This window comes from Candoia aspera, chromosome 10, assembly GCF_035149785.1.
Source record: "Candoia aspera isolate rCanAsp1 chromosome 10, rCanAsp1.hap2, whole genome shotgun sequence".
NCBI classification, from domain to species: Eukaryota; Metazoa; Chordata; class Lepidosauria; order Squamata; family Boidae; genus Candoia; species Candoia aspera.
In genome coordinates this window covers 17,766,983-17,792,002 of record NC_086162.1, presented here as the reverse complement: position 1 = coordinate 17,792,002, position 25,020 = coordinate 17,766,983, and the positions used below count along the sequence as shown (strand labels likewise).

Genomic DNA, 25,020 nt, shown 5'->3' with positions numbered 1-25,020 from the left:
CAAAGCACCTTTTTCAAATCTTTTCCAAATTTTTCTGTATTGTATTGACGCTTAGAATCTTAAAAGGAATGGGCCATGTTTCCATCTCATTTACTTGGCACTTCAGAAGGCTACCCAGGAACAGCATCGTAGTCAGGGTAGTTTATAAAATGCCAGATCCTCCTGAATGCCCAGTTCAAAGGAGAACAGCCTCAAGTGCAGTTTTTAAGCTAAAGCTTCCTAAAGTGGAAGGCAGCAAAATGCACAGGATGATTTTAGAGCTAATGCCCGATTTCAAGGTTTTCCTTCTTCCCACTGGATTCAGTTTCTGCAGTTGGTTATTTGGCCAGCTCTTCCATTTATCTGCTTAGCTGTATTCAGGAGCAAGCGCTCACTTTCTGATAAATGTGTCCCGGAGCACTCTGCCCCAAGACAGTCCAAGTGGAAGAGGCAGGAAGGTCTCAGAGGGTCAAAGGGGGCTTCACATGTTGCCACTTGCTTTTTTTTTAAATTCAAATCAGATATCATTGTTTGGGATACCTCGGTGTTCCCTCCCACCTTCCCTTAAAAAAAAAAAGATGGATTTAACATATTTATATGCTACAAGGTTCCCAGCAAGCTGGTCCATGTGTTTTACGGCAAGCGAAAGTCTGGAAGGCTTAAAAGGTATCCAGATGCTGTGACGTGTCTGTTGCTACAAAGAGCAGAATCGTGCAAGGCCCGGGATTCCCCGGGAAGCTCTGTGGGAGGGAAAGCTGGACCGAAGAGGCGGGAGAGGAAGAATGCTGCCGTCTCTGAACGCCTTTGGTGTGGGAGAAGCTCCTGAGAATACGGTGGACGGCCAAGAAAAGAAGCCGAGGGATCAGGGAACAAATCAACCCCGCGTTCTCACTCGAGGCACCGATGACCAGGCTGAAACTGTCCGACTTCGGACAACTCTGCGAAGACCCAACTCTGCCGAGCAACGACGCGCGAGTCCGACGGGACAAGAAGGGAAGGGCGCCGGGATGCGCGCACGCCGAGGAACCGCCGGCTGGGCGAGCCGCTCCTTTTCCCCGGGCGGGCCTTGGGCGAGGCTCGGCCCCGCTGTGGAGCTGCCGCGGCTCGGCCGGAGGAGCGGCCGGAGCGCCGCAGGCCGAGCCGGAGCGAGTGGGTCAGCCTGGGTCCGAAGGGCGGGGAGGGGGGGCGGCGGCTCGCTTCCCTGCGCCGTTCCGGAGGAGGCGGGGAGGCGGCAGGCGGCGGGCGGGAAAAGGGGCCGCTGCGCGGGGAGGCGAGCGCGGAGAGGCGGCAGGTTCTGGACCTGGACCTGGACCTGGACCTGCTTCGGCGCATCCCTGGGCCGGATCGGAGGGGCGGCTCTCTGGGCGGGTCGCGCCTCTCAACCGCGGCTTGCTTCCCAGAGACTCCCCTTTGCGGGCTTCGCACGACCCCCGCGCTGGCAGCGCAGCAGATGGGCCGAAACGCGGGCTCCGGGGCGGCTGTCCGGGCTTAACCCGTCCGGTGCGAACCCAGCAGCTTCCTTCGGGCTACGAGCTAATTAACCTCCGTGAGTTTCCAGCTTCGTTAGCGTTTGTTCGTTCGTTTGTTTGTTTTTGCCGGGGGGGGGGGTGCCGGGCTTTTCTAAAGGGGAAGTGGGAATAAGACTACTGATTTTTGCCTAAATTCTGCTATTTAAGCAGGAAGTCCTGTTCCTCCTTACGCAAGGACAGCCCAAGAACAGTACACCCAAAAATCAGTTTTGTGAGAATTTCTCACTCGGTCTTTAAAGTTTTATATCAAGAGCTGGCAAAGAGGGCTGGCCAGAGAGGGATGCCTGTTGAAATCTCTGAAGCTGGACATCGGGCATTGCTAAAGGGGACCCAGCAGCGGTAGGGAGCCTCCTGGATGGTGAGAGAGATGCTGCTGTTCATCTCAAGGGCATCCACTGTTGGACCATTGTTGGCTTGCCTGGATGCTTGGGATAGAGGTGGGGTTTGGCTGTGCTGTGGCATACTTGACCAAGGGGCCTGAACGGTGGACTCTCTCCTCACCATTAGCCTCAGTTTGGCTGGTGGTAGGAGTAAGGCTGGTATCTTAGCCTATTTCTTCTCTGTATTATTATTATTATTATTATTATTATTATTATTATTATTATTATTATTATTTCCAAAAATTATCTTCTTCTTCTTCCTCTTCCTCTTCCTATTCTTACCACCAATACCAATATAACCAAAAATGGTTGTGTATCTTCCAAACTTCCATTTCTTCTGGCTGCTTTTTATATAGACGTTTTTCTATGTGTCTTATATTTCCTCTGATGAAAATTGTGCTGTCCCCCTTTTGAAATCCGTCTGGCCCTTGATATCAGATGGAAGCTGTGCTGAAGACATTGACTGGATTCCTATCCACCAACCACGGCTTGTAAATCTTAGTTTGTGGAAGAAGCGGCCAGTCATGCTTTCCCAAACAGCCTGCTGGGTTCAGACATGATTTGCAAAGCCCCAAGACTGTGCAGTGAGTCACCCAAGCTGATCTGCAGGATGGAGTTTTGCTGATGTTTCTGGTTTTCCAAAATTGTTCCTCACCTCCATTCAGGGGAAGGCAAAAACTGTAACTGAAGGATGAGAGAGAAAGTGTGTTCCTTCTAGGCTTCTCGATGCAGAACCTAAATATTTGGGGATGGGAAGTCGAAAGATGGGGACCGTGTGTTTTACCCTTTCTCTCTCTTTTTCCTTCCTTTCCGTGCTCTCCAGCATTGCTGAGTTGGCCAACCCAACGGAGCCCCCATTCTTGCCAAGCCCAGGATGGATTCGCCGCCTCCGGTTGTGGGCCCAGCGCCTCTGCCTTCCTCCCTTGAGGCCGATCTTCCACGCCCATTGAAGAAGTTTTATCGGGGTGAACCTCTGGCCCTGGGGGTGAGTATGGAGATTATGGAGCTTGGGGTGGAAATGAGGGCTCCTCTCCTTTTGATTGACTCTCAGAATAGATTGCAGGGTACCCAAGGGGGGTCCCGGCTATCCCCCATACTTGCTGGGCAGTTGAATCCGAACAAGGGACCTTCCTGTGTAATGTGGCCCTTGACTTTCTCGCCAGACTGCAAGGGTGGAAAACGGATGGTTGTCCAGATGTTAATACCTGACTCCCAACAGCTGCCCTGAGTAGGACCAGCCCTGAGGGATGCCAGTTGTATTTCTGGAGTGCCACCCATTGCCCATTGCTGCCAAGGGCAAAGAAGCAACTGAGCAAAAGATTGGGGACAGAGAGACAAATCAAGCTGAGCCATGGGACAAAGTTGTCCAACCATTGGAGATATGAGTTGCATTCTCTGACTTCCTGAAGCTATGGATGGGCCTTTTCCAAGGCTGTTTTCTGAGATTCCCCCCTCCCCAAAATCCAGTATTGCAGACCATGATTGAATCCATGGCATATGCTCTTCTACATTATGCCTTTGCTTCCGATTTAGGATGATGGCTACTCCGGCCATTGAAACAAAAAATCTCCCCTCCCAGACACGCTGAAGAATTCTATGCAGGCCCCTTTAAAGCTGACAGAAATCCCCAGGTCCCCTGTCTGTCGCAATAGGGCCGCAAGGATTCTCTGTGGCATTCATATGAAAATTCTTGAACCATTTACTATACTGACCAGATAATGTAACTTCTAAAAATTATATAACCCTCTCCCACTTAAGGGAAGGGGATCTTGAGGCCTCTAGCAAGAAGCCCAGACCAATAAAATTACACACACAAAGAAATTCCTTCTCTCATAGGAGGGCATACAGGAAATCGAAAAAAAGGGCAGTGTACCTCCGTACCTGCTAGCCAGGCCAAGATCCCTCTGGAGCCAAATGCGCTCTATAGGCAACAAGTCCAAGCCTTGTGAGTTCGACTCCGATTGCTGGGTTGAACATAAGGATATGTATGCCTGATGAGTCCCAAGAGGGATGAGAATGGTTGTGTAGTGCCTCCTCCTGGCCAGTGTCTAATATGACATCAAGAAAGAAACAGGTTCTCCAGACGTTGGTGAACAATGGCGATCCAAACCAGTGGCCAGTGCCGAGAGATGCTGGGAGTTGCAGTTCAGCAACATCTGGAATACTTTTGGCTTCCCACTTCTGTATATCATTGTTCGTGGGAAGGTGGTAGCTGCAGCTGAATGGCATTTATTCTGAGATATCCCATTTTAAAATATTGTATTCTTTTATTGAAGTTCTAATTTGGGGGGGGAGGGGGCTAACATCTAAACAGGTTGTGGCCTGCATCTTGTTCCCCCTGCCCTCCTGCTCTGTTGGTCTGGTTGTGGAGTGTGAGTTGAACCTGTAGGCACTGTTCTTTTCTCTCTCTGCAGATCACACAGATATTTACAGGAATCACAGGAATAGTTTTTGGGCTCCTGATCCACTTAATTGACGACTTTTGGCTTCCCTACAACATTATCCGGATAGCCTATTGGAGCGGAATCCTGGTAATTCTACATGATGGTGTATTTGAACAATTGAACAGCACAACTGGGGATCCAGATGTTGAACTGCACATCACAACAGCTTTAGGGCAAACTGGCCTTTGTTGAAGGATGCTTGAGCTGCAGTTTAGCAGCTGTTAGTTTCTCTAAATCTTTTTACAGATTCCGCTTCAGGAAAAGGATTGTTTGGGTAGTGTCACTTTGTGGATCGTGTCGGCTCTCCAAAGTTTCAGAAAACCACTGAACTGAGAGATTACAAACTTTAATAGGAGTAACATCCCTTGCTCTGATTGTACAGATAGTCCTCACTTACTGATTGACTTGTTTAGCAGCCATTCAAAGTTACAATGGTGCTGAACAAGGGGGACCTATGACTGCTCCTTGAACCTGTGGCCATGACAGGGTGATTGTGATTTAGGCGCTAGGCAACTGGCATGCTTTTAAGATGGTTGTGGCATCCCATGATAACGTGATCGATATCTGCGACCTTCACAGCTGGCTTCCGACAAGTAAAGTCAATGAAGAAGCCAACAGGAGGTTGCAATTTTGCGCTTAAGGATTGTGCGTGATTTACTTAATGACCATATCCAGAATTGATGTTGTAAGTCAGTGCGGTCACGTGATGTTGCACTTAATGACCGTGCTGCTTAGCAATGGAGTTGCCGGTCCCAATTGTGGTTGGTAAGTGAGTACTACCTGTGTAATCACTCTGAAATCAGCTGCCATTCCCTAGCTGACTTTTAATTTGCTCAGGAAAGAAACCCCCCTTTTGAAAAGATAGGAGTTACTGAGCTACACTTCCTAGTGGCTTCATTCAGCGTGAACCATGAGGCTGCAAGCTGTTGTTTGCAGCGTCTGGAGAGCCGTGGTTCTCGCCATAGCGACATGGGGAAAATGTTGAATACTCGTGCTGTGCTGTGCTGCCCAGAAGAGGTGTGGATGCAGCTCCTGCCTGCAATGCCTGAAAGCAGCTGCATCTTCAACTGGAGCAGGGAAAGTTGCTTGGGGTTCAGCCCAGAAGATGACCAGAGGACAGTAGGGAGCAACAGAAGGCGGGAGGCAGATTACAGGTCTAGGGTGGAAGAGAGCGGATCGTAGGTCTGGTCCTGTGGGGACGGAGCCCTGGTTGTAGACTTGCTTCTCGTTCTCTTCCAGTACATCATCTCTGGATCCTTAGCTGTGGCGGCTGCTCGGAATCCCAAGATGTCTCTGGTAACTAACCCATTGGAAACAAGTGGAGGCCGTGGCTTCCTTGTAACTCATCTGTCTCTGGGGCCCTGGCAAGAATCTCTACCCTCTTCGAGAAAGACTGAGAGAGCCTCCCATCTGAAGCCTCGGAGAGCTCCGGGCCGTTGGGTTGCCACCGTGAGCTTGGTGGATTTCCCGTGTTGCTAGACTGCTACCATCAAAGGGAGCATCATGATGATTGAATCAGAGATGGAGACACAGAACTTCCTTGCTTATTGTTTAGCAGCCTCTCCCCTCCGAATTCTCGGCTTGAATTCCCTGTTTGAAAGCTCCAGGTGTTTTGTGGGTCTCTTTGTTTCTTTGGCAAAGAAGCGCTGTGACTCCATCTCTGATTGAATATGCTGGTTCGGTGAGCCGGGGGCTTCTGTTGAAGGAAACCCCTTGAACCTTCCTCCGTGGTGGCCGGCCTGGCACACCAGTGGGCGTCTGTGTCGAAATTGCTCCCCTAAAGAGGAGCAAGGGGGAATTTAGCCAGTCTGGTGAGGGTGTAGAGAGGGTAGAAGACTCAACTTTTCTGGGTAAAGCAAATGCAGAACTGAACGGCAGCTGAACTCTTCTGTTCCCATCACCCTCAGAGAAACCTGGGTTGCCACACAGCCACTCTTTGTGTCTGTGTGCATTTGTGTGTGTGCTTATTCATTTATTTTGTCCCTCCTAGGTGCAAGGCATGCTGGCAATGAATGTGATAAGTGCCGTAACAGCTGGTATTGGCATCATCTGCCTGCCTCTCTCCTTCGAGTTCTTTCGGTACTATCGTAGTTCTTATGCATGCGCTGAACTTCATAACGAAACTCAGAAAAAGTGGTGTTATGAAACCCAGGCACACCCTTTTGTAAGTATGGGACCTTCTAGAATTCATCTGTAAGAAGTTGGTTCAACAGGGCAGAGAAGGAGAAGGGAACGCATGGTGACCTCTTGCTGGAGATGTACCTCTTTGGAGGTCGTGGTGTCAAGAACGTGTCCCAAACAGAGTTTTAGCCATGGAAAGGAGGGGCATGAATGTTGCCTTGGGATTTCTAGAGTTTGGCATCTTCTCTTTTGCTTTCTCCCAAACTTTGCAAAGCAGCTGCAACCAGGGGTGTCCTCAGGGCATGGCCAGGACTTCAAGGTGGCAGCTGTAACAGTGCAGTCAAAGCTTTGCCAGACTTTTATGTGTGGCTTAGGAAAAAAATTAAAAAAAAAAACCGGCTGGAGCTTGGATTGAGCAGCTGTGGGTGGCCTTTGACTTTTTTGACCAAATCTTAACTTATTTTTTTGGGGGGGGGAACAAAATTGTGAGTTGCGGCGTCTGCTGTGTGGACTGTGACCAAACTAGATGGTTTCACCAGGTCCCACCCTGCCTATGTGGTACCTATGCTACCTAGGAGACATTTGTCAGCCCCACAAGGTAGACCAGACCAGGAAATCAACTCTGCAGGAAGGCTACAACTACTTTAATTGTAACTGGCTGTAATAACAGAATCTGCCAAGTCTGATTGGGCTGTACCTCCTCCCCCCCCTTATACTCCAGTGAGTTAGGGAGGTGTCTCCCTGAGCCACTCCCAGAAGTTACCTCATTGCTCTGAACTTAACAAATGCTTCATCCCCCCCTTTGCCTAGCCATCGGATCCTGCATCTCTGCATCGGGGTCATCTTCCTTACTCTACAGTTGGAGGTAAATGTGCCTATATGTATGTATAAAAACGGGTACGTTACTTTTCTGCTTCATTGACAGGATACCATGAGGGGAGTATTAGCTTTTCTTACTGCCTTCACCATCCTGGAGTTTTGCATCGCCATCTCTGTTGCGTCCTTTGGCTGTAAGGTGCTTTGCCGAAATCCCTCTGATCAAACGGTAAGATGCCAAAGGAAGATGGGTAGTTAATCAGGGGAAACAGGCTCAGCAACATGGCTTGCTCTCTGATCCGTTTGTCGAATAGGATGGACCAGTAGGATTGAAAGGCATGACGTTGGATGTGGCTAACGTCTCTCTCTGCCCTCCGCTCCTCAGCCTAGTTTTCATATGGGGAGACTCCGAGTTACTCTGGTGCGCCCAGGTGGATTTGTTGTGCTTTAGAGATGATAACTGAAAGGCCAGAATCCCGACGGGGGCCGTTTTGGCACGGGCCGTCCCATGTTGCAATAAACCTAAAGGGGTGAAACCACCTTAGGAATCTCAGGGAGCCCCGCCTACATCTCTGGTTGGCAGAGGAGGGCGTAAGGTTCTCATAGCCCAGTTGAGTGCTGCCTAACCTAGGCATGGCCCAGGCAGCCCTTCGGATCGGATGCCAGAATGGTGCTTCGGGGAGCTTGAACCCAGCAGTCGTGTCGAAGTCTTGAAAGCAGCTGCGTCTCTTTCTGGGACCGGGGAGGCAGCTCCAGGCAGGCAAAGCCAGGCAAAGGTGCAGCTGCTTTAAAGAGATCGCGGTTCCTCTTTGGAATGGAGTCAAAGTGCCGAGAGCCGTAGTCTAAACAGGGACAGACAGAGGCAGTCAAGAGGCTGCTGGAAAGCTGAGGGCTTCTGTTCTGAGCAGCTGTGGAAGGAGAAACGTGTGCACAACAAATGGCCTGAAAGCCTCCGCTATTTGTTTCTCTAGGTTGTGGTCATTTATCAGAATGTGACTCCGGCCAATGCCGAACACCCACCAGTCGACTGCAAAGAGCCGGAGTTCCCCTGAATTGCTTTCCCTCCCTGGCAGCCATTCCGGAGCACGCTTACTTCTGCCGATGGAAACCTTAAGCCTTTTAAAGGAATTGCACGTAACGTTTTAATGAGCAGGATGCAGCAGATATGATTGGACTAAGCAAAGCGCCCTGCGTAAAAGGTCTTGAGAATGTGAATGTTCTTTGTTGCTGGCTAAAGTGTCTCTTTGTGAGCTGGTTGGCACGTGGCACCGAGTTACGTTTTGCTGTTGGAAGGGCACGGTTGGCAGGGTTTACACAACATGCTATGGATAAAGTAGAGTCTCAACATCACAGTGGCTGTGTCACAGAGCCAGCCAAGTCAAAAGCCCACCTCATCAGGGCTTAGCAAAATGTGTGCGCGCTCACCAAGAAGCTTACCAGGTCAGTTTCAAACCCAGCTGCATTCCTACCACAAACTATGCTTGGTTCGTTTTGACCTGGGTTAGTTTGTCATTAGTGTATTTAGTTTATGGTTCCAGACATTCTGCACACCTACTTATAGTCTTGAATTTAGTATGACTCCAGGTCTGTGCAGTTTTCTTGACAAACATACAGAAATAATTTGCCAGCACTCTCTCCCTTTAAAAAAAAAAAGAACAAAACTATTTCTCAGCATAGCCTAGAGCAGTGAGAAGCATTTAAGCATGTTGTGTGAAACCATCCAATGTTTGCAACACATTCCAGAAGTTGGTCTGTGGGATATAACAGCGTCCATGGGAACTGTTCCGATTAAAGGCCGGGCAACCACGTATTCCCAGGATAATAAAGAGCCGAATTTATTGGAAGAGAAAACGTTCCCTGCCACTTGACTTGTCCTCCAGCTGCCTCCTGCCCCTCCAGCTTATCTCACTGGTGATTTGAGGCATGGCTGCACCTCCAGACCTTCTAAGAAACTGCTGTGCTTGTCGCTTGCCACTTTTTTTTCTCCGAGTTCCATGGAAATAAAGGTGATTGTAGGGGTCTGGTGGTTTCTGCCTGATTCTCTTTTCAAACAAATCGTTTTGAAAAAATAAGGAGCTCTTGGAATGTCAAAAGGGCTCCAGTAGGTTCTCAGTGGGTCTGTTCCTGGGTCAGTGGAGAGGCAGATGTCTTGTGGGGACAGGAAAAGGCATCACCCCTGGGGACATCAGTTGGTTCCCAAGCAGACCCCCCCCCCCAATGCAGAGAGTTAAATAAACTCAAAGTGCTCCATGGTGTCATTGGGACTCAACCGGGTCAGCTCAAAAGCAGGAGACTGCGAGTGGCAGGAAGCAACGGTGAACCACTTCTGAAAATGTTTCCAGGAACATGTCATAGACTTGTCCAGGCAGTCCAGAGTCACAAGCTTGACTGAAAGACACCACCACAACGAAAAATGGTTAGAATTCTGGTTGACGTGTGAAATGGTGAGGTGACCTGGGGTGGACAGAGTTGCTCCTAAGTTGTAGGGGGCAGAGGGAATGGCTTTGAGGGACAGGAGGAAGGGCCACGACCAAGACAACGGTCAGATAAAAGAGGACTGAGTCCAGGGCAGGAGTGTAATGTGAGTTCCTGTTTCAGACAAGACCCTCCCTAGTTCTCCTGAAGATAAAGGGAGACGGGGAAGAATATTCAGACTTGCCAGATTCCGTTCCTAAGGCTTTCCAGTAAAAGTGGTACTGACCGTCATAGCTTTGGATTCCTAGTCTGATCTACCTTGAAGGGCTGACATGAGTGCCTGTCCTCATGGCATAAAGACTTGGATGGGCAATGCGCGTGGCGATATTTGTATGAATGGCCATCTCCTGTTGTTTTCCACCCACTGAGATATTACATCTGCACCCATCTCCTGTGAAGGAAACCAACTTCACAGGGCGTGAAGGCTGATCACTCCCCTAAAAAGCGTGGCATGGCCAGACACACCTCCTGTGTGCCCAGGCTGACCCATTCACACGCACAACAATCATGCGCTTCTTGCCTGCCCTAATCAGCGGACACACAAGGAGTGTGAGCACAATCATTTATTGCTAAATCTACAGTCGACTGCAGCTCCAGAAAACTCCATGCCTGAAGGGGGCGGCAGGAGGATTTGGCTGCGATCGCAGGTGCTGCCCAACCTGCCTCGCGCTGGCAGGTAGGAGTGGATTGTCTGCCTTGGAAGTGGATTCACCTGATGAAAAGGGACAAGGGCAGGTGCTGTGGGTCGAGTACTTGCTTGCGTATCTCTCCAAGCGATGGGCAGAGATGGGCTGGTCCTCACTTATTTAGCCAAGCAATCGCTTTTCGCTGTGGGAGCTCCAGTAAACAACTGGTCCACCTGAAACACCCAGCGACCTGGTTCACCCACATTGGTAGTGTCCCCAATATTGATAATCTCGGGAGTCCGGGAACCGGGGATGTTGTAGTAATTGGTTTTGTCCCCGCAGTCAAAGCCAGCCTGGTGAAGAGGCAGAGAGGAGGGAAAAGGATGACAGCCTTTCTCATTAAAGCCCTAACAGGCCTTCTCGCTGGATTCCATGCCCATGTATCCACAGTATAATGCGGCTTCTCGAAAGGGCAGCACACTTTTGGGATGTCTTAACAGGAGCATAGAGTCTACATCACAGGAAGGAATTGCCCCACTCTGCTCTGCCTTGGTTAGGCTCCTTCTGAGAGACTGGGTCCACTTCCGGGCACCGTAATCTGAAGAGATTCAGTGCAGATAGTCCTCCACTTACAACCACAGTTGGGACCGGAATTTCCATTGTAAGGTGTTGCGGTCGCAAGTTGACTCACCACGTGACCGGACCCGATTTTACGACCATTTTTACGATGGTTGTTAAGTGAATCCAGCTTTCTGAATGGATGTGCTTTGCAGAAATTGGCAAAAAAGGTCACAAATTGCTATCACGTGACCACAGGACACTGCAAACAGTCGTAAACGGGAGCTAGTCGCCAAGTGCCCAAAATGCAATCCCATCACCGTGGGGGTGGTACAATGGTCGTAAGTGCAAGTGCAGGTCGTAAAGCATTTTTCCTAAAGCTGTCGTAACTTTGAACCATCGTTAAATGAATGGTCGTAAGTCGAGGACTACCTGAAGCAAGTTCATTTGGAGAGCTACCAATATCATGAAATGGATTGGAAACCAAGTCCTATGAGAACAGTTACAGGCCCTGACTAGGTTTAGCCCGAGAAGAAAGGACTGAGAGGAGATCTGTAGTGGTTCAGATGTCTAAAAGGCTGCCATATAAGGAGGGCATGGCTTGAAACTCAGTTGTCCAGAAGGGCAGGATCAGAACCAATGGGTTGAAGCTATAGGGAAGTAGATCCAGGTTGCATATGAGGAGGAATATCTTCCTGACACTAAGAATTGCCAACCGGTAGAACAGGTGGCTTCAGGAAGTCCTACAGTATGTTCCCTTCACTGCAGGTCCTCAAACAGAGGCTGGATAGCCATCTCTCCAAAGTGCCTCAGGAGACCTACACTGAGCAGGGGTTGGATCAGATGACATCTTATGGCCCTTCCAAATCTAGAACCCATCTGCAGTGGAGGGTTGTATTACTAGTTAGTATATGTTGTTTTCTGCCAGGAAACTTGGCTGCAGAGGAATTAAGTTACCATGGTAACAAATCATTTCTTAAGTGTTTGGCAGAGTCAGAAGGTCAGACTTAATTGTCCTCAGGTTGGGGTGTGCAAAGGATGATCATATAAGGAAAAGCCTGGAGGAACTTGCCTGGACTTGCTACCAGAAAGTTTCAGTTTCTGTTTTGCAGCCTCTCTTCCAGACCAGTTCAGCAGCTCGTTCTGCTCAGAGCACATGCGCATGAACTTCTAAAACACGTTTATGTAAGCTTTTGTGCCTATCCAGGGCTCTGGATATGGAAGCTTTATGCTTTATGCTTTCTTTAAATACATTTATTTTTATATAAATGCCTGGTGTGTTTTTTCTGATCTCTTGGGCCAAACACTTTCAAGCACTCTGCAACATTACCTTCCATCATCCTCATCCGCATCTCATTTGTTCTGGGCCTCTTCTGATACTTGTAGGTAGGAGTGTGCAATTCATGTGTGCAAAGCTCTTTTGGGGAATGTAAGTTCAAATCTTGTCCCCCCTGCCCCTCATGGCATATTCTTCTTTTCATAATGTCTCCGAATACACACCTGATCCCAATAGCAGGAGGAAGGAGTATTTGGTATGTTTGCCACCTTGAGTTATAAAAAAAAGGCGGGATAGAAAAAAGAAAGAAAGAAAGAAAGAAAGAAAGAAAGAAAGAAAGAAAGAAAGAAAGAAAGAAGGGAGGGAGGAAGAATAGGTTTTCCACATCTGCAGTGGAGGGTTGTGTTACTATCAATCATCCTCATCCTCATCTGCATCTCATTTGTTTTGGGCCTCTTCTGATACTTGTAAGTAGGAGTGTGCAATTCATGTGTGGAAAGCTCTTTTGGGGAATCTAAGTTCAAAGCTTGTCCTCCCTGCCCCTCATGGCATATCCTTCTTTTCACCCACTCTTGTACTGGGAATGTGAGAGGAGTATTTGCACACATATGACTCATGCCTGCACATGCACTACATGTTCAGATTGGATATATGACAGAGGAAATGGAGTGGCAGAGAAGATATGCCAGCTAGACCTCCTTGGGGAAAGGACAGGAAGCTTAAACAACGGTTGCAAATAAACGGTTTATGAGAAACAGCCAGGCTGTCCGAAAGTAATGGCAAATCATCTTCTGGAAACTTTGGCAACGAATACACGTGCAGAAAATTGATTCAGTAATAGCTCGAATGCTCTATTGGTGTGTGTTCCTGGAAAACCTATTTTTTTCTCTTTACCCCCTCCCTGCCCCTCCAGAGCTGTAGACATCCTTCCTATAAATATTTAGGCAAAATCCAGTGAAACTTAACCCCCTGCCAAAAAAAAAAAATTCAATTGACAATGCCGATGAACTGATTCCAACGGTATCCTTCAAAAGACACTGTGCAGCTATACCATAGTATTCCTTCCTAATACACTTGTTTTTGGTCATTGTTGGTGTTGATAAACAATTAAGAGTACACTAACCATCCAATCTTCAGAAAGGACGTTACCTTGTAGTGGTGCTGGAGCTTGAGCACCTCAATGATGCCATGAGCTAAACCGTGAAGGGCCACCCAAGACGGGAAGGTCATGACAGAGAGCTCAGACTAAATGCGATCCCTGGGGAAGGTAATGGCAACCCACCCCAGTATTCTTGCCGTGAAAACTAAATGGATCAGTACAACCAGAGATATGTCGGTATACCATCGGAAGATGAGGCCCCCAGGTCGGAAGATGGTCAAAACGCTACTGGGGAGGAACAGAGGATGAGTTCAACTAGCCCCAGACGTGATGACACAGCTAGCTCAAAGCCGAAAGGATGGCTAGCGGCTGACGGTGCTGGTGGTGAACGGCGAATCCGATGTTCTAAGGATCAACACACCATTGGAACCTGGAATGTAAGATCTATGAGCCAGGGCAAATTGGATGTGGTTATTGGTGAGATGTCAAGATTAAAGATAGACATTGTGGGCGTCAGTGAACTGAAATGGACTGGAATGGGCCACTTCACATCAAATGACCACCAGATCTACTACTGTGGACAAGAGGACCACAGAAGAAATGGAGTAGCCTTCATAATTAATCGTAAAGTGGCGAAAGCAGTGCTTGGATACAATCCAAAAAACGACAGAATGATCTCAGTTCAAATTCAGGGCAAGCCATCTAACATCACAGTGATCCAAATATACGCCCCAACCACAGATGCTGAAGAAGCTGAAGTAGAGCAGTTCTATGAGGATCTGCAGCACCTACTGGATGACACGCCTAAAAGAGATGTTATTTTCATCACAGGAGACTGGGAATGCTAAGGTGGGCAGTCAAATGACACCTGGAATTACAGGTAAGCATGGCCTGGGAGAACAAAACGAAGCAGGACATAGGCTGATAGAATTTTGCCAAGACAATTCACTCTGTATAACAAACACTCTCTTCCAACAACCTAAGAGACGGCTTTATACATGGACTTCCCCAGATGGACAACACCGAAATCAGATTGACTACATCCTTTGCAGCCAAAGGTGGCAGACATCTATACAGTCGGTAAAAACAAGACCTGGAGCTGACTGTAGTTCCGATCACGAACTTCTTCTTGCACAATTTAGGATCAGACTCAAGAGATTAGGGAAGACCCACAGATCAGCTAGATATGAGCTCACTAATATTCCTAAGGAATATGCAGTGGAGGTTAAGAATCGATTTAAGGGACTGGACTTAGTAGATAGGGTCCCGGAAGAACTCTGGACAGAAGTTGGCAGCATTGTTCAGGAGGCGGCAACGAAATACATCCCAAAGAAAGAGAAAACCAAGAAGGCAAAATGGCTGTCTGCTGAGACACTAGAAGTAGCCCAAGAATGAAGGAAAGCAAAAGGCAACGGTGATAGGGGGAGATATGCCCAATTAAATGCAAAATTCCAGAGGTTAGCCAGAATAGATAAGGAATTATTTTTAAACAAGCAATGCGTCGAAGTGGAAGAAGACAATAGAATAGGAAGGACAAGAGACCTCTTCCAGAAAATTAGAAACATCAGAGGTAAATTCCAGGCAAAAATGGGTATGATCAAAAACAAAGATGGCAAGGACCTAACAGAAGAAGCAGAGATCAAGAAAAGGTGGCAAGAATATACAGAAGACCTGTATAGGAAGGATAACAATATCGGGGATAGCTTTGACGGTGTGGTCAGTGAGCTAGAGCCAGACATCCTGAAGAGTGAGGTTGACTGGGCCTTAAGAAGCATTGCTAATAACAAGGCAGCAGGAGACAACGGCATCCCAGCTGAACTGTTCAAAATCTTTCAAGATGATGCTGTCAAGGTAATGCATGCTATATGCCAGCAAATTTGGAAAACACAAGATTGGCCATCCGATTGGAAAAAATCAACTTATATCCCCATACCAAAAAAGGGAAACACTAAAGAATGTTCAAACTATTGAACAGTGGCGCTCATTTCACATGCCAGTAAGGTAATGCTCAAGATCCTGCAAGGTAGACTTCAGCAATTCATGGAGTGAGAATTGCCAGATGTACAAGCTGGGTTTAGAAAAGGCAGAGGAACTAGGGACCAAATTGCCAATATCTGCTGGATAATGGAAAAAGCCAGGGAGTTTCAGAAAAACATCTATTTCTGTTTTATTGACTATTCTAAAGCCTTTGACTGTGTGGACCACAACAAATTGTGGCAAGTTCTTAGTGGTATGGGGATACCAAGTCATCTTGTATGCCTCCTGAAGAATCTGTATAACGACCAAGTAGCAACAGTAAGAACAGACCACGGAACAACGGACTGGTTAAAGATTGGGAAAGGAGTATGGCAGGGCTGTATACACTCACCCTACCTATTCAACTTGTACACAGAACACATCATGCGACGTGCTGGGCTTGAGGAATCCAAGGCTGGAGTTAAAATCGCTGGAAGAAACATTAACAATCTCAGATATGCAGATGATACCACTTTGACGGCTGAAAGCGAAGAGGAACTGAGGAGCCTTATGATGAAGGTGAAAGAAGAAAGTGCAAACGCTGGCTTGCAGCTAAACCTCAAAAAAACCAAGATTATGGCAACCAGTTTGATTGATAACTGGCAAATAGAGGGAGAAAATGTAGAAGCAGTGAAAGACTTTGTATTTCTAGGTGTGAAGATAACTGCAGATGCTGACTGCAGTCAGGAAATCAGAAGACGCTTAATCCTTGGGAGAAGAGCAATGGCAAATCTCGATAAAATAGTTAAGAGCAGAGACATCACACTGACAACAAAGGTCCGCATAGTTAAAGCAATGGTGTTCCCCGTAGTAACGTATGGCTGCGAGAGCTGGACCATAAGGAAGGCTGAGAGAAGGAAGATGGATGCTTTTGAACTGTGGTGTTGGAGGAAAATTCTGAGAGTGCCTTGGACTGCCAGAAGATCAAACCAGTCCATCCTCCAGGAAATAAAGCCAGACTGCTCACTTGAGGGAATGATATTAAAGGCAAAACTGAAATACTTTGGCCACATAATGAGAAGACAGGACACCCTGGAGAAGATGCTGATGCTAGGGAGAGTGGAAGGCAAAAGGAAGAGGGGCCGACCAAGGGCAAGGTGGATGGATGATATTCTAGAGGTGACGGACCCGTCCCTGGGGGAGCTGGGGGTGTTGACGACCGACAGGAAGCTCTGGCGTGGGCTGGTCCATGAAGTCACGAAGAGTCGGAAGCGACTAAACGAATAAACAACAACAAAACCATCCAATGGAAGTTGATGTTTTCTGAAGTTTTCTGAGGCTCATAAAAAAAGAAACAGCAGTGTAAAGTATGAATTGAGGAGGATAACCATGGCTCACTTTTTCTATCCATCCACTTTGATTATTCTTAAATAAGGTTGCTTTAACTGGGCAAAATTATCCCTCCATTTCTTGCTGTGCCTTCAGACTGTCCCAGAGGTACGTACCTGAGCCGGGATTCCTCCAAGTCCTGTCGTGGGGTCTCCATCGCTTGCTATTCCAGTGGTCCACTGTATATCAGCATAGTTCAGCATGATAAAGGCTATTTCTCCATCGGTGGCCAAGACAGCCTGGAAGGTGTTGACCTGCCGCAAAAAGGAAAGATGGTCTTTTAAGGCATTGCTATCTCTTGCTGAGCAAAGTCGTCTCTGAAGTCAAGTCACCTTGGAGTTGAATTTGAGTCTTAGTGACTTCCCTGAACATATCCCTGCAGTTTCCTGTTGTGATAAAAAGGGCCATGGCATTCCTTTCTTTTGGCATATAGTCCAGCTTCCTCCTCCATGTACTGAGCAGGACTAACACTACTTAGCTTTGTAGATCAGCCAAGGTTGGCTACACCTTTTTTGTAGGTTGATAGAGAAGCCTTCTAGTGGCAGCAAGGAACATTGCATTTTGAGGATTAGAGAAAATTGAAGCGAATATTTGTAGCTCAGGGTTGAACTGTGGAGTCCTTGGTGCTCTCTGGGCCTCAATGTTATTAGAGTGTTTCCTTTCCATTCCTGATAAAAATGTGGGTCGTCCTCACAGCAACAGCCCACCTCTCAAGTCTTAGGACCATTTAAACCATGGGTACACGTTCAGTAACCTGGGAAGCAAAGCTTTTGTTGACATTGTGTAGCTGCCTTCCCTGCTACTACCACTTTTCAGATTTAAGAGTTAATTAAGAGTTAATTAAATTAGTGTTCTCTTAATTAATCTTAGTTAGTGTTTGCCCAGTTAATGCAACCTTATTTAAGTGGATGGATAGAAAAAGTGAGCCTTGGTTATCCTCCTCAATTCATATTCTATGCTGCTGTTTCTCCTTTTTTTATGAGCTTCAGAAAACTTCAGAAAACATCAACTTCCATTGGATAGTTAGTGTTCTCTTAATTAATCTTCTCCATTCAATTAAAATTAATAGTTTTAAAATTGGATAAAAGAAGAACAAGTGGAAGGGGTGAAGGACTCAACTTATGGGTAGAGTTTAAAAAAATCAAAGGTGTTCACTTCTCCCATTTTTCTTTCATTCCCAGCACATTCCCCAAATCTCAAAGGCTGTTTTTTTAGTAGGAAAAGCTACATACAGTATCAATGATCTGACCATTCCTCCTGCCAGTTGTATATTTTATTTGTTAGGTTTTTTTTTCATTAGATTTCTATTGTGCTCTCCTTAAATTTGTATCCTGCCTTTTTCCTTATGGGAATTCTGAGTCTGTAAGGTAATTAGGGTGGAGAGAGGAGGACCGGCCCAAAATCATCCAGGGAGCTTCTGTGGGATGGACTTGAAGCTGGGTCTCACTGCATCTAGTCCAAAGCTTTCACCTCTACCCCCATGGCTCTTGGGCTGAGAGGGAAAGACTGGCCCAAAGTCATCCAGTGAGTTTCTGTGACTGAGGGGGGAGAAGACCCTGATTATAGTTCAGCAGTTTCACCTCTACACTACACTTAGTCTCAGTGAATAAGCAGCAGCCCCTGGAGTGGGGGAGATGCTCTAGATCACCGTGGGCTGCAGGTCTGTGTGAGACCTACCTTATCTGTAGCCGATCCAAAGAAGGCTACCCCATCCCAGGTCGCAATAAACATCCATATGGGCTGGAAACGGATATCAGGGAAGTACACTTTGATTTCTACAGTGAACCGATTAAGCAGCACTGGGTCCTGAGTCTGTCTCCAGAAGATGTCTCCAGCGATGTTATTGTCAACATCAGCCCAATATGGGGCAACAAAGGGTACTGCATCACCCAGAGGGAAAGGATCAGGTGTGTATTGGGAGACATTATTTCCATAGGAGACAACCCCATTGTTGTTGACCTGGAGAAATATAAAGGAAGGTGGGCAGGCTGTGTTCATTTGACATGTTCAATATTGTTCCCAGATTAGCCAATTTTCTAGAATCCTAAAATACATTAAAACATAAACTAAGCAATCTGGGTTTACATAGCATTCTAAGTCTCTCTCTCTCACACACACAGACACACACACCCTAACCAAAGTTAACTAATCAAGCTTTGCATGTTCTGTGAACATGTTAGCTATATTTTTACCTGACCTAGTTAAGCGTATTGTATGAACGCAGCCACTGAATTCTCCTGGCATTCTGTCCCTCACACAATTCCTTCCATTCCATCTCTCCGACATTTACCATCTCCCTCTGAGCTGAATGGCAACATTCTTCATCTGATGAGTGCTTGGTTCTCCCTGAGACCTCTCCCACAACATTTAGCCTTCATGCATCAAAGACATCTCCTGTTTCAGACGTTTGCCATCCAACTCTTGGGTGGATGCAAATGTAGGGAAGGAGGCATACTAGATGAAGTAAGGTGTCCCTGCTTGGTCCCCCTGCTCCCCAATTTTTAATCACATAAAGGAGAGAATGCCTAGCAGTGTTTGCAAAACTAGCATTCGATGTGAATCAGTCACAAGAAAAGTGACAGGGAACTAGAGCTGGATTTCATGGCAGAATCCAGGGCCCCAAACATCAAGTGGGGGATGCCAAACAATGGCCACAAAAGACAATAGTGGCAGATGATAAGGAAACAATTCACTGGGGTTTACTTCTGAGGAATTATGTGTAGGATCATAATGCCAGTGTCCCCCACGTATGGCGAAACCAATGAGGGGAACAGATTGCATCAGTTCTCACTGTTCCTTAATGGAAATCATGAAACTGTTGTAAGTTAACATCAGAGAAGAGGAACATGTGGGTCTCAAGATGCTGCAAAATGATAATTCCCAACAACCTGGTTGGACCTGTTGGGACCTGGAGGTCAACATCAGGAGCCCCATAATTCCCCCATGCCTGGTTCCTAGTGTACTCATGATTGGATTCCTGATTGTATTCAGATGACTGTAAGTTGCTCAAATCCCACTTATCCATTTTAATGAAGGCATATTAGTGGGCAAGCTTAGGTTGCTACTCTTACCCATCTAGGAAGCCTTTTTAGAAATGAAAGCCATGGGAAGTTTGTTTGCTCATCTCCAGCCACCTCACCAAATGATATATCTTGCTTCTCCAGATAGGTATAAAGAAATTAAGCATTAAGGCATATCAAGAGTGAGGGGGGTGGGTGGACAAGATGCATTGTGTAGCCCCTTTCTTAGCTTTTATAAATAAATATGAGGTTTATTTCTGGCAGATACTACATACGAAAAAGGAGTGGTATTTCTTGCCATAGAAGGAGAATGGCATTTTGGTGAAGATCTCTGGAGAATTCCCATCATCTGCTTTGGGGTTTACTGAGTCCCCTTGGTCTTTCCCATAAGGATATAGCAACGATGCTAGAATAAGAGAAAACATCCAAGGTTTACAAAAGATCTATCTGAAAAGAGCAGACCTTGTGTTAATCCAGACTTTGATGTCCCCTCCCCACAAGCAGCCATCCTGGAAGATCAGTTTTGGCAGATGCTACTCATTCTAATCTCCCTTCCTGTCTCCACTTGGGTTGGATACTGTTCTTCAGAAAACCAAATATGATTTTGAGATTTTCCACTGCTAACCCCAGCTGATTGCTCAACTGATGGTCTACTGAGTGTGTATTTATTTATTGATTAGTCAAACTGACCTTATCAATGATGGTCTACTGGGTAATATCTAGCAACTGAATTTTGCTCATGACTGGCTAACTCATGATTACTCTTGGCAGGAACTGTGCTCAGTGGGATAGTTTAATTTGGGGAATAACCAATAAATGTCAGTAGAAATTTCTTATTAGCATAAAGGAGGTAGGCATCTGACATTTTACACCTTTGCACCGAATATTCTGTGATTTTCAAAACATGTTTGTTTTGCATTTTAAAGAATGATTACCAATATTCAACTGCAATCTCATCTGAGTTGGTATTGATGGCATTGATGGCCAGTTTTAGAGTTTTGTTAGTTGCTCCCATCATGATAAAGCAGAGACTATGATCATGAAGCCGCTTGTACTTGCACTCCGATGGGTGTGAGAACTGTCTTGAGACTGCCGTACAGTACAGCAAGGCCTAGGAAGAGAAGCCTGGGCATGCATGAAGGGAAGATGTAAGGCTGTCTTCCCCAACTGGAATGAATGTCCTCTGGATGTGTAAACTTCCAACTCATAGAATTCTCCTAACAGCGTGGCTGTTGCTGAGACGTCTGGGAGCTGTAGTCCAAACAATGGAAGGACATGGTGGGGCAAGGTTGATCTGGAATGTGGGGGATTATTTTTGGATGAAGCTAAGTGTGACCCTTGTCCTGGGATCAGCCTCTCCCATTTCCACTTTGCTATTGCCTCGGCATAGCATTGTCCTTTGGCCCTAGAATATTCCCTAGTTAGATTGATGGACTTAACTAAATCTTACCCTTCGGGCTTGCAGCCAGATAAGGCAATGCTGATCCTAAAAAAGTAGAAATAAAAACACAATCAGATTTGTACTACATTTACTCACATGTACAAACACACATACACACACACATGCGAGCCTTCTTTATTGAGTGGTTTTAATTAAAGTGAGAATGAGCTTGAGAGGGTTAGTCCTGCTTCTGATATCATCATTTTCATTGCTCTCCCTGTGTGATACAGTAGAGTTACTGAATCTTTCTGGGACTACTATGCAAAGTACCCATTGAGTAGGAGACTGAAGCCAGCAGGGATGTGTGGAACTGGGCTTTAGTTTTAGGACTGCAAGTGAAGACACCTTGAGGGTCATTTGATCCAAAGGTAGAAGATAGAAAAATAGATTAACATTTAGAGATTCTAAGAAGCACCAGCAGTTTTTTCCTAGATTTGCTGTGCAGTGTCAAAAGGGGAACTCAGAACAGGGAAAGTGAATAATTTTCAGATGAGCTTGTACATTTTTGACATGTGAGTTCCTCTTGGACATAATCTTCTTGAAGAGAATGGGACATGTGCTGATGGCAGTACTTTCTGCAACGTTCCCATGGTCAGAAAGCAGAACCATCAAGTCCACCCATCCTACATAGCCACTGTGTGCTGATCTCTGCTACAACCTCCTTCCTGAACCAGCATCCTTCAAGCTTCCTTCTCCAACCAGGCGTCCTCCAGATATATTAAGTTTACCATTCCCAGAATTGCTAGTCAGCATGGCCAAGAAATGGCTGGCAATTCTCCAAGCTATCTGGAAAATGCTAGGGTGGAGAAGGATACCACAGAGGATTGATTTGCCCTTTCTTTGCACTAAGAATAATTTACTTATTTACTTATTTATTAAATACATAGGACATGTTAGGCTAGGCAAAAATGGAGTTGAGTAATTTGTGGTACAGTATGTACCAATCTGTGGTACAAAGATAAGAATTCAGCTCATCTTTGTATGCTATGGGAACCAGCTCATCATGTTAAGACATCATATGATTTGTTGGGACATTGCATATTATGTGAAGATGGTCACTGTATTTTATAACTTGGACTGAGCATGTTGTATGAACAGCCAGATCATATAGTCACACATGTTGTTTCCATTCCATTGTGCTTCATAGTACTAAAATTTAAAAATAATGTAACATCTTGCATTCACTTATAAAGGTGGTTAGTCCAATTAAAAACATGTTCTTATTTTTATTAACTACATATATAGTTAACATTTGTTACCCTTCTTCTTGTAGGTAAAAAGGTCACTTGGGTGCTCTCAGGCTTAAACTGAGAAGGTCTCATTTTAAATATCTAGCCCTGATATCATATGATACTATTATGAACTGCCTTATGCTGTATGAATTGGTAGATAGACTAAAGTGTTAACATAAATATATTTAAATGCTTTTTATCTCTATGAAGATAGCTTAGTTGAGTACTATCACACCAAACTGATCTGAAATCTAATTTCCTTTTTGGTAAATTAAAATTAGGCTTGAGCTGCCATTTGCAGGAAAAAATACCTGATTTTTGAGATCTTCACTTACCCATTGCTAGTAGAAGGAAAGTGTAAAGAGTTTCCATCTTGTTCCTTCTTTGGTTAAATGAATGTCTGTAAGTTTGTTGCAGTGATCTGCGATGCCTTCTTGCACAGTGAGAAAAAGCAAATGTGTGTTGCATATATATATCCAAACACACAGATACATATATGCATCTGCCACACCTAGGTTTACAAAGGCGGCAAACATTTGTCATAAAGGAAAAGGAACTTGAACCAAACAAAACCACTGTTTGAACATTTTGATCCGTTGTATTTATTTGCTCATCTTCTGGTGTTGACTGTTTCTCATGACAGATGGGCAAATAAATTGATGGGCAGGGCAGCATCCTGGGTTGAATCAGAGCAAAAAGGAAGAAATGTTCACAGCTAATAAATGCAGAAAAACAAATTTAGCAATCCTCTTGATCCAGGTGTTGCCAGGCCCTGAAGGCCAGAAGAAAGTGCATCTCAGTGGGGACTATCTTGGTCAATCTCAAAATGCTAAGCAGGGTCAGACCTGATTTAATCCATGGATGGGAGGCCACCAGAGAGTCCCAGGACTACAGGGTAAAGTGGGAAAAACATATATAAAACAAAGGAGGGCAAAGACTATCCACTTCCATACTGTTGCCAAGATAAGTACATGAACAGCACATGAAATCATCAAGATGTGAGCATGACTTGAAAAATGGTTTCCCGACTGAGGGAAATCACATATCTTAAGGAAGTTACCTTGTGCACAATATGAAGGAATTTTTCATGGCTTCCAGGAGTTAAATTTGAGATCACTGAAATGATTCATAACTGCTTAGTGGAACAGTTAGTGGGGACCTTTCAGGAGATCTTGCTTGAGATGCCAGTCTTCACATTCAGGCCTGTGCAAGGGAAAGCCCACAGCTGAGCCAGATGGGGAGATCCAGTGCCACTGAATGACCTTGAGGAATCCTCAGGGAGTTCTAGACACTGGCTCCCCAAGTGAGCAATTCTGAAGGTGTGGGGGAGAAGCAAGTTAAAGCCCTCTAGGTTATTGTCTTTAAGAGGGAAAGCAATGAAAAAACAGAGGAGCAGAGACAGAGCAAGGGGAACAATGAGAGATCAAGCCTACATAAGAATCCATGAATGAAGCAGTGTGATTAGGCAATCATGAGATCCCAGATCTTCCAACTACAAAATATGATCCATATAGAATGTTTATTGATCTGCAAATGTGGTGATGCAAAGACATTATTATGGGCTGAGTACTCAACAACTCAACCTTTTCATCTGTCTTTTTGACCTTAAAATCAATCACCTGTATTTGTTTGCAAGAAAAGTAAACTTGCCTGCTTCCTTTATAAATGAAAAGGGAGATTGTTTGGCATTCTGTCAGTTGACACGACATCAGTCAATAGTAAAATATTTGCTTTAATGTCTCCTCTGATGACGAACAGGTTGGGTACTAGGTTTCCTTCATGCCAGTGGATCACAAACTTGATGGTGCTGGGTCCTTTAAACTGAGAAATGAATTTGAATCCTCTGCCCATGAATATAATAACAATTATTAATAATAGTTAATGTATAGATAAAATGGGTTCACCAACTTCGTACTATCACAACTGTTCACTGCAGGTTTGTGCAAATCAAATGAGGACCAAAGCCCAGAATGAGTTTTGTTAGCTTTGTATGAGCAGGTATAGCAGGAGCACTGTCAAACTTTGTTCCTGCTTTGTCTGGGCAAGCTCACAGTTGGTTGGCATGGACAAAGCAAGGAGCACAACTCCGAGTGAGTTCCGATAGCCCTCCTACTTTGCCCATCCACGCTTTATCAAGTTTTTTAAAAATGGAATCCCCTCTCTAGGTTGATCGCAATCCCCTGTGGGTTTAAGAACCCCTGCTTTATGCAAAGCCAAAAGAATACCCTCAGAACCAGTGGATCTCAGCGCCCCCCAAATCTTTATTTTAATGTGATCAAAAGAAAAAAATAAATAAATACAGGGGAGTAAAAGGCTGAGAAAGGATGATGGGAGTTGTAATCCAACAACATCCAGAAGGCTTATCTACTGCCCTTATTGCCTTATGGTTCAAGAGCTTCTCCACTGGAGAACTAGAGTCCTCATCATTGGCCAGCTGGTTGGGTTCCCATAGTGGTGGCCATACATATAAAAAGCTGGGGAGACAGAAGGGGCCTTCTGGATGGTTGAACTCTCTTTGATACCTTAGATTTTGTAAAGAGAATCAATGTATTTCCAATTAAATTCTAGGGGTTCATACATGCAAGGGGCTCAACCATTTGTCTAGGAGAATACTTTCTATGGGCAGCTGGGATCTGTAGTTGAGCAACATCTCAAGAGGGTCATGGTTCTCTCACTTCT

The 25,020-nt window shown here is 45.7% G+C and overlaps 2 protein-coding genes across 2 annotated transcripts; one reads left to right on the top strand and one right to left on the bottom strand.

Moving 5' to 3' along the window:
* Window positions 1-1,424: 1,424 nt before the first annotated feature.
* On the top strand, window positions 1,425-9,289 carry LOC134503168 (membrane-spanning 4-domains subfamily A member 15-like). Its single transcript, XM_063311839.1, has 6 exons — window positions 1,425-1,525; window positions 2,712-2,873; window positions 4,303-4,419; window positions 5,572-5,628; window positions 6,323-7,498; window positions 8,241-9,289. The coding sequence occupies exons 2-5, from the start codon at window positions 2,763-2,765 to the stop codon at window positions 6,527-6,529; spliced, it is 492 nt and encodes a 163-aa protein (XP_063167909.1). The 5' UTR covers window positions 1,425-1,525; window positions 2,712-2,762; the 3' UTR covers window positions 6,530-7,498; window positions 8,241-9,289.
* Window positions 9,290-10,546: 1,257 nt separating this feature from the next.
* On the bottom strand, window positions 10,547-22,680 carry LOC134503505 (sushi, nidogen and EGF-like domain-containing protein 1). The gene is made up of 5 exons (XM_063312306.1): window positions 22,677-22,680; window positions 19,944-20,074; window positions 18,326-18,607; window positions 16,765-16,902; window positions 10,547-10,723 (listed from the first exon to the last, which is right to left on the bottom strand). Exons 1-5 carry the CDS (start codon window positions 22,678-22,680, stop codon window positions 10,547-10,549), a joined length of 732 nt encoding a protein of 243 aa, XP_063168376.1.
* Between the last annotated feature and the right edge of the window lie 2,340 nt (window positions 22,681-25,020).

Coding starts and splice junctions, on each gene's coding strand:
- LOC134503168 (XM_063311839.1), top strand. CDS start 2,763: ATGGATTCGCCGCCTCCGGTTGTGGGCCCAGCGCCTCTGCCTTCCTCC. Junction 2,874..4,302: donor GTGAACCTCTGGCCCTGGGG/GTGAGTATGGAG, acceptor CTCTCTCTGCAG/ATCACACAGATATTTACAGG. Junction 4,420..5,571: donor CCTATTGGAGCGGAATCCTG/GTAATTCTACAT, acceptor GTTCTCTTCCAG/TACATCATCTCTGGATCCTT.
- LOC134503505 (XM_063312306.1), bottom strand. Junction 18,608..19,943: donor AGAAATACCACTCCTTTTTC/GTATGTAGTATC, acceptor ATATTTCTCCAG/GTCAACAACAATGGGGTTGT. Junction 10,724..16,764: donor TTGGAGGAATCCCGGCTCAG/GTACGTACCTCT, acceptor CCTCTTCACCAG/GCTGGCTTTGACTGCGGGGA.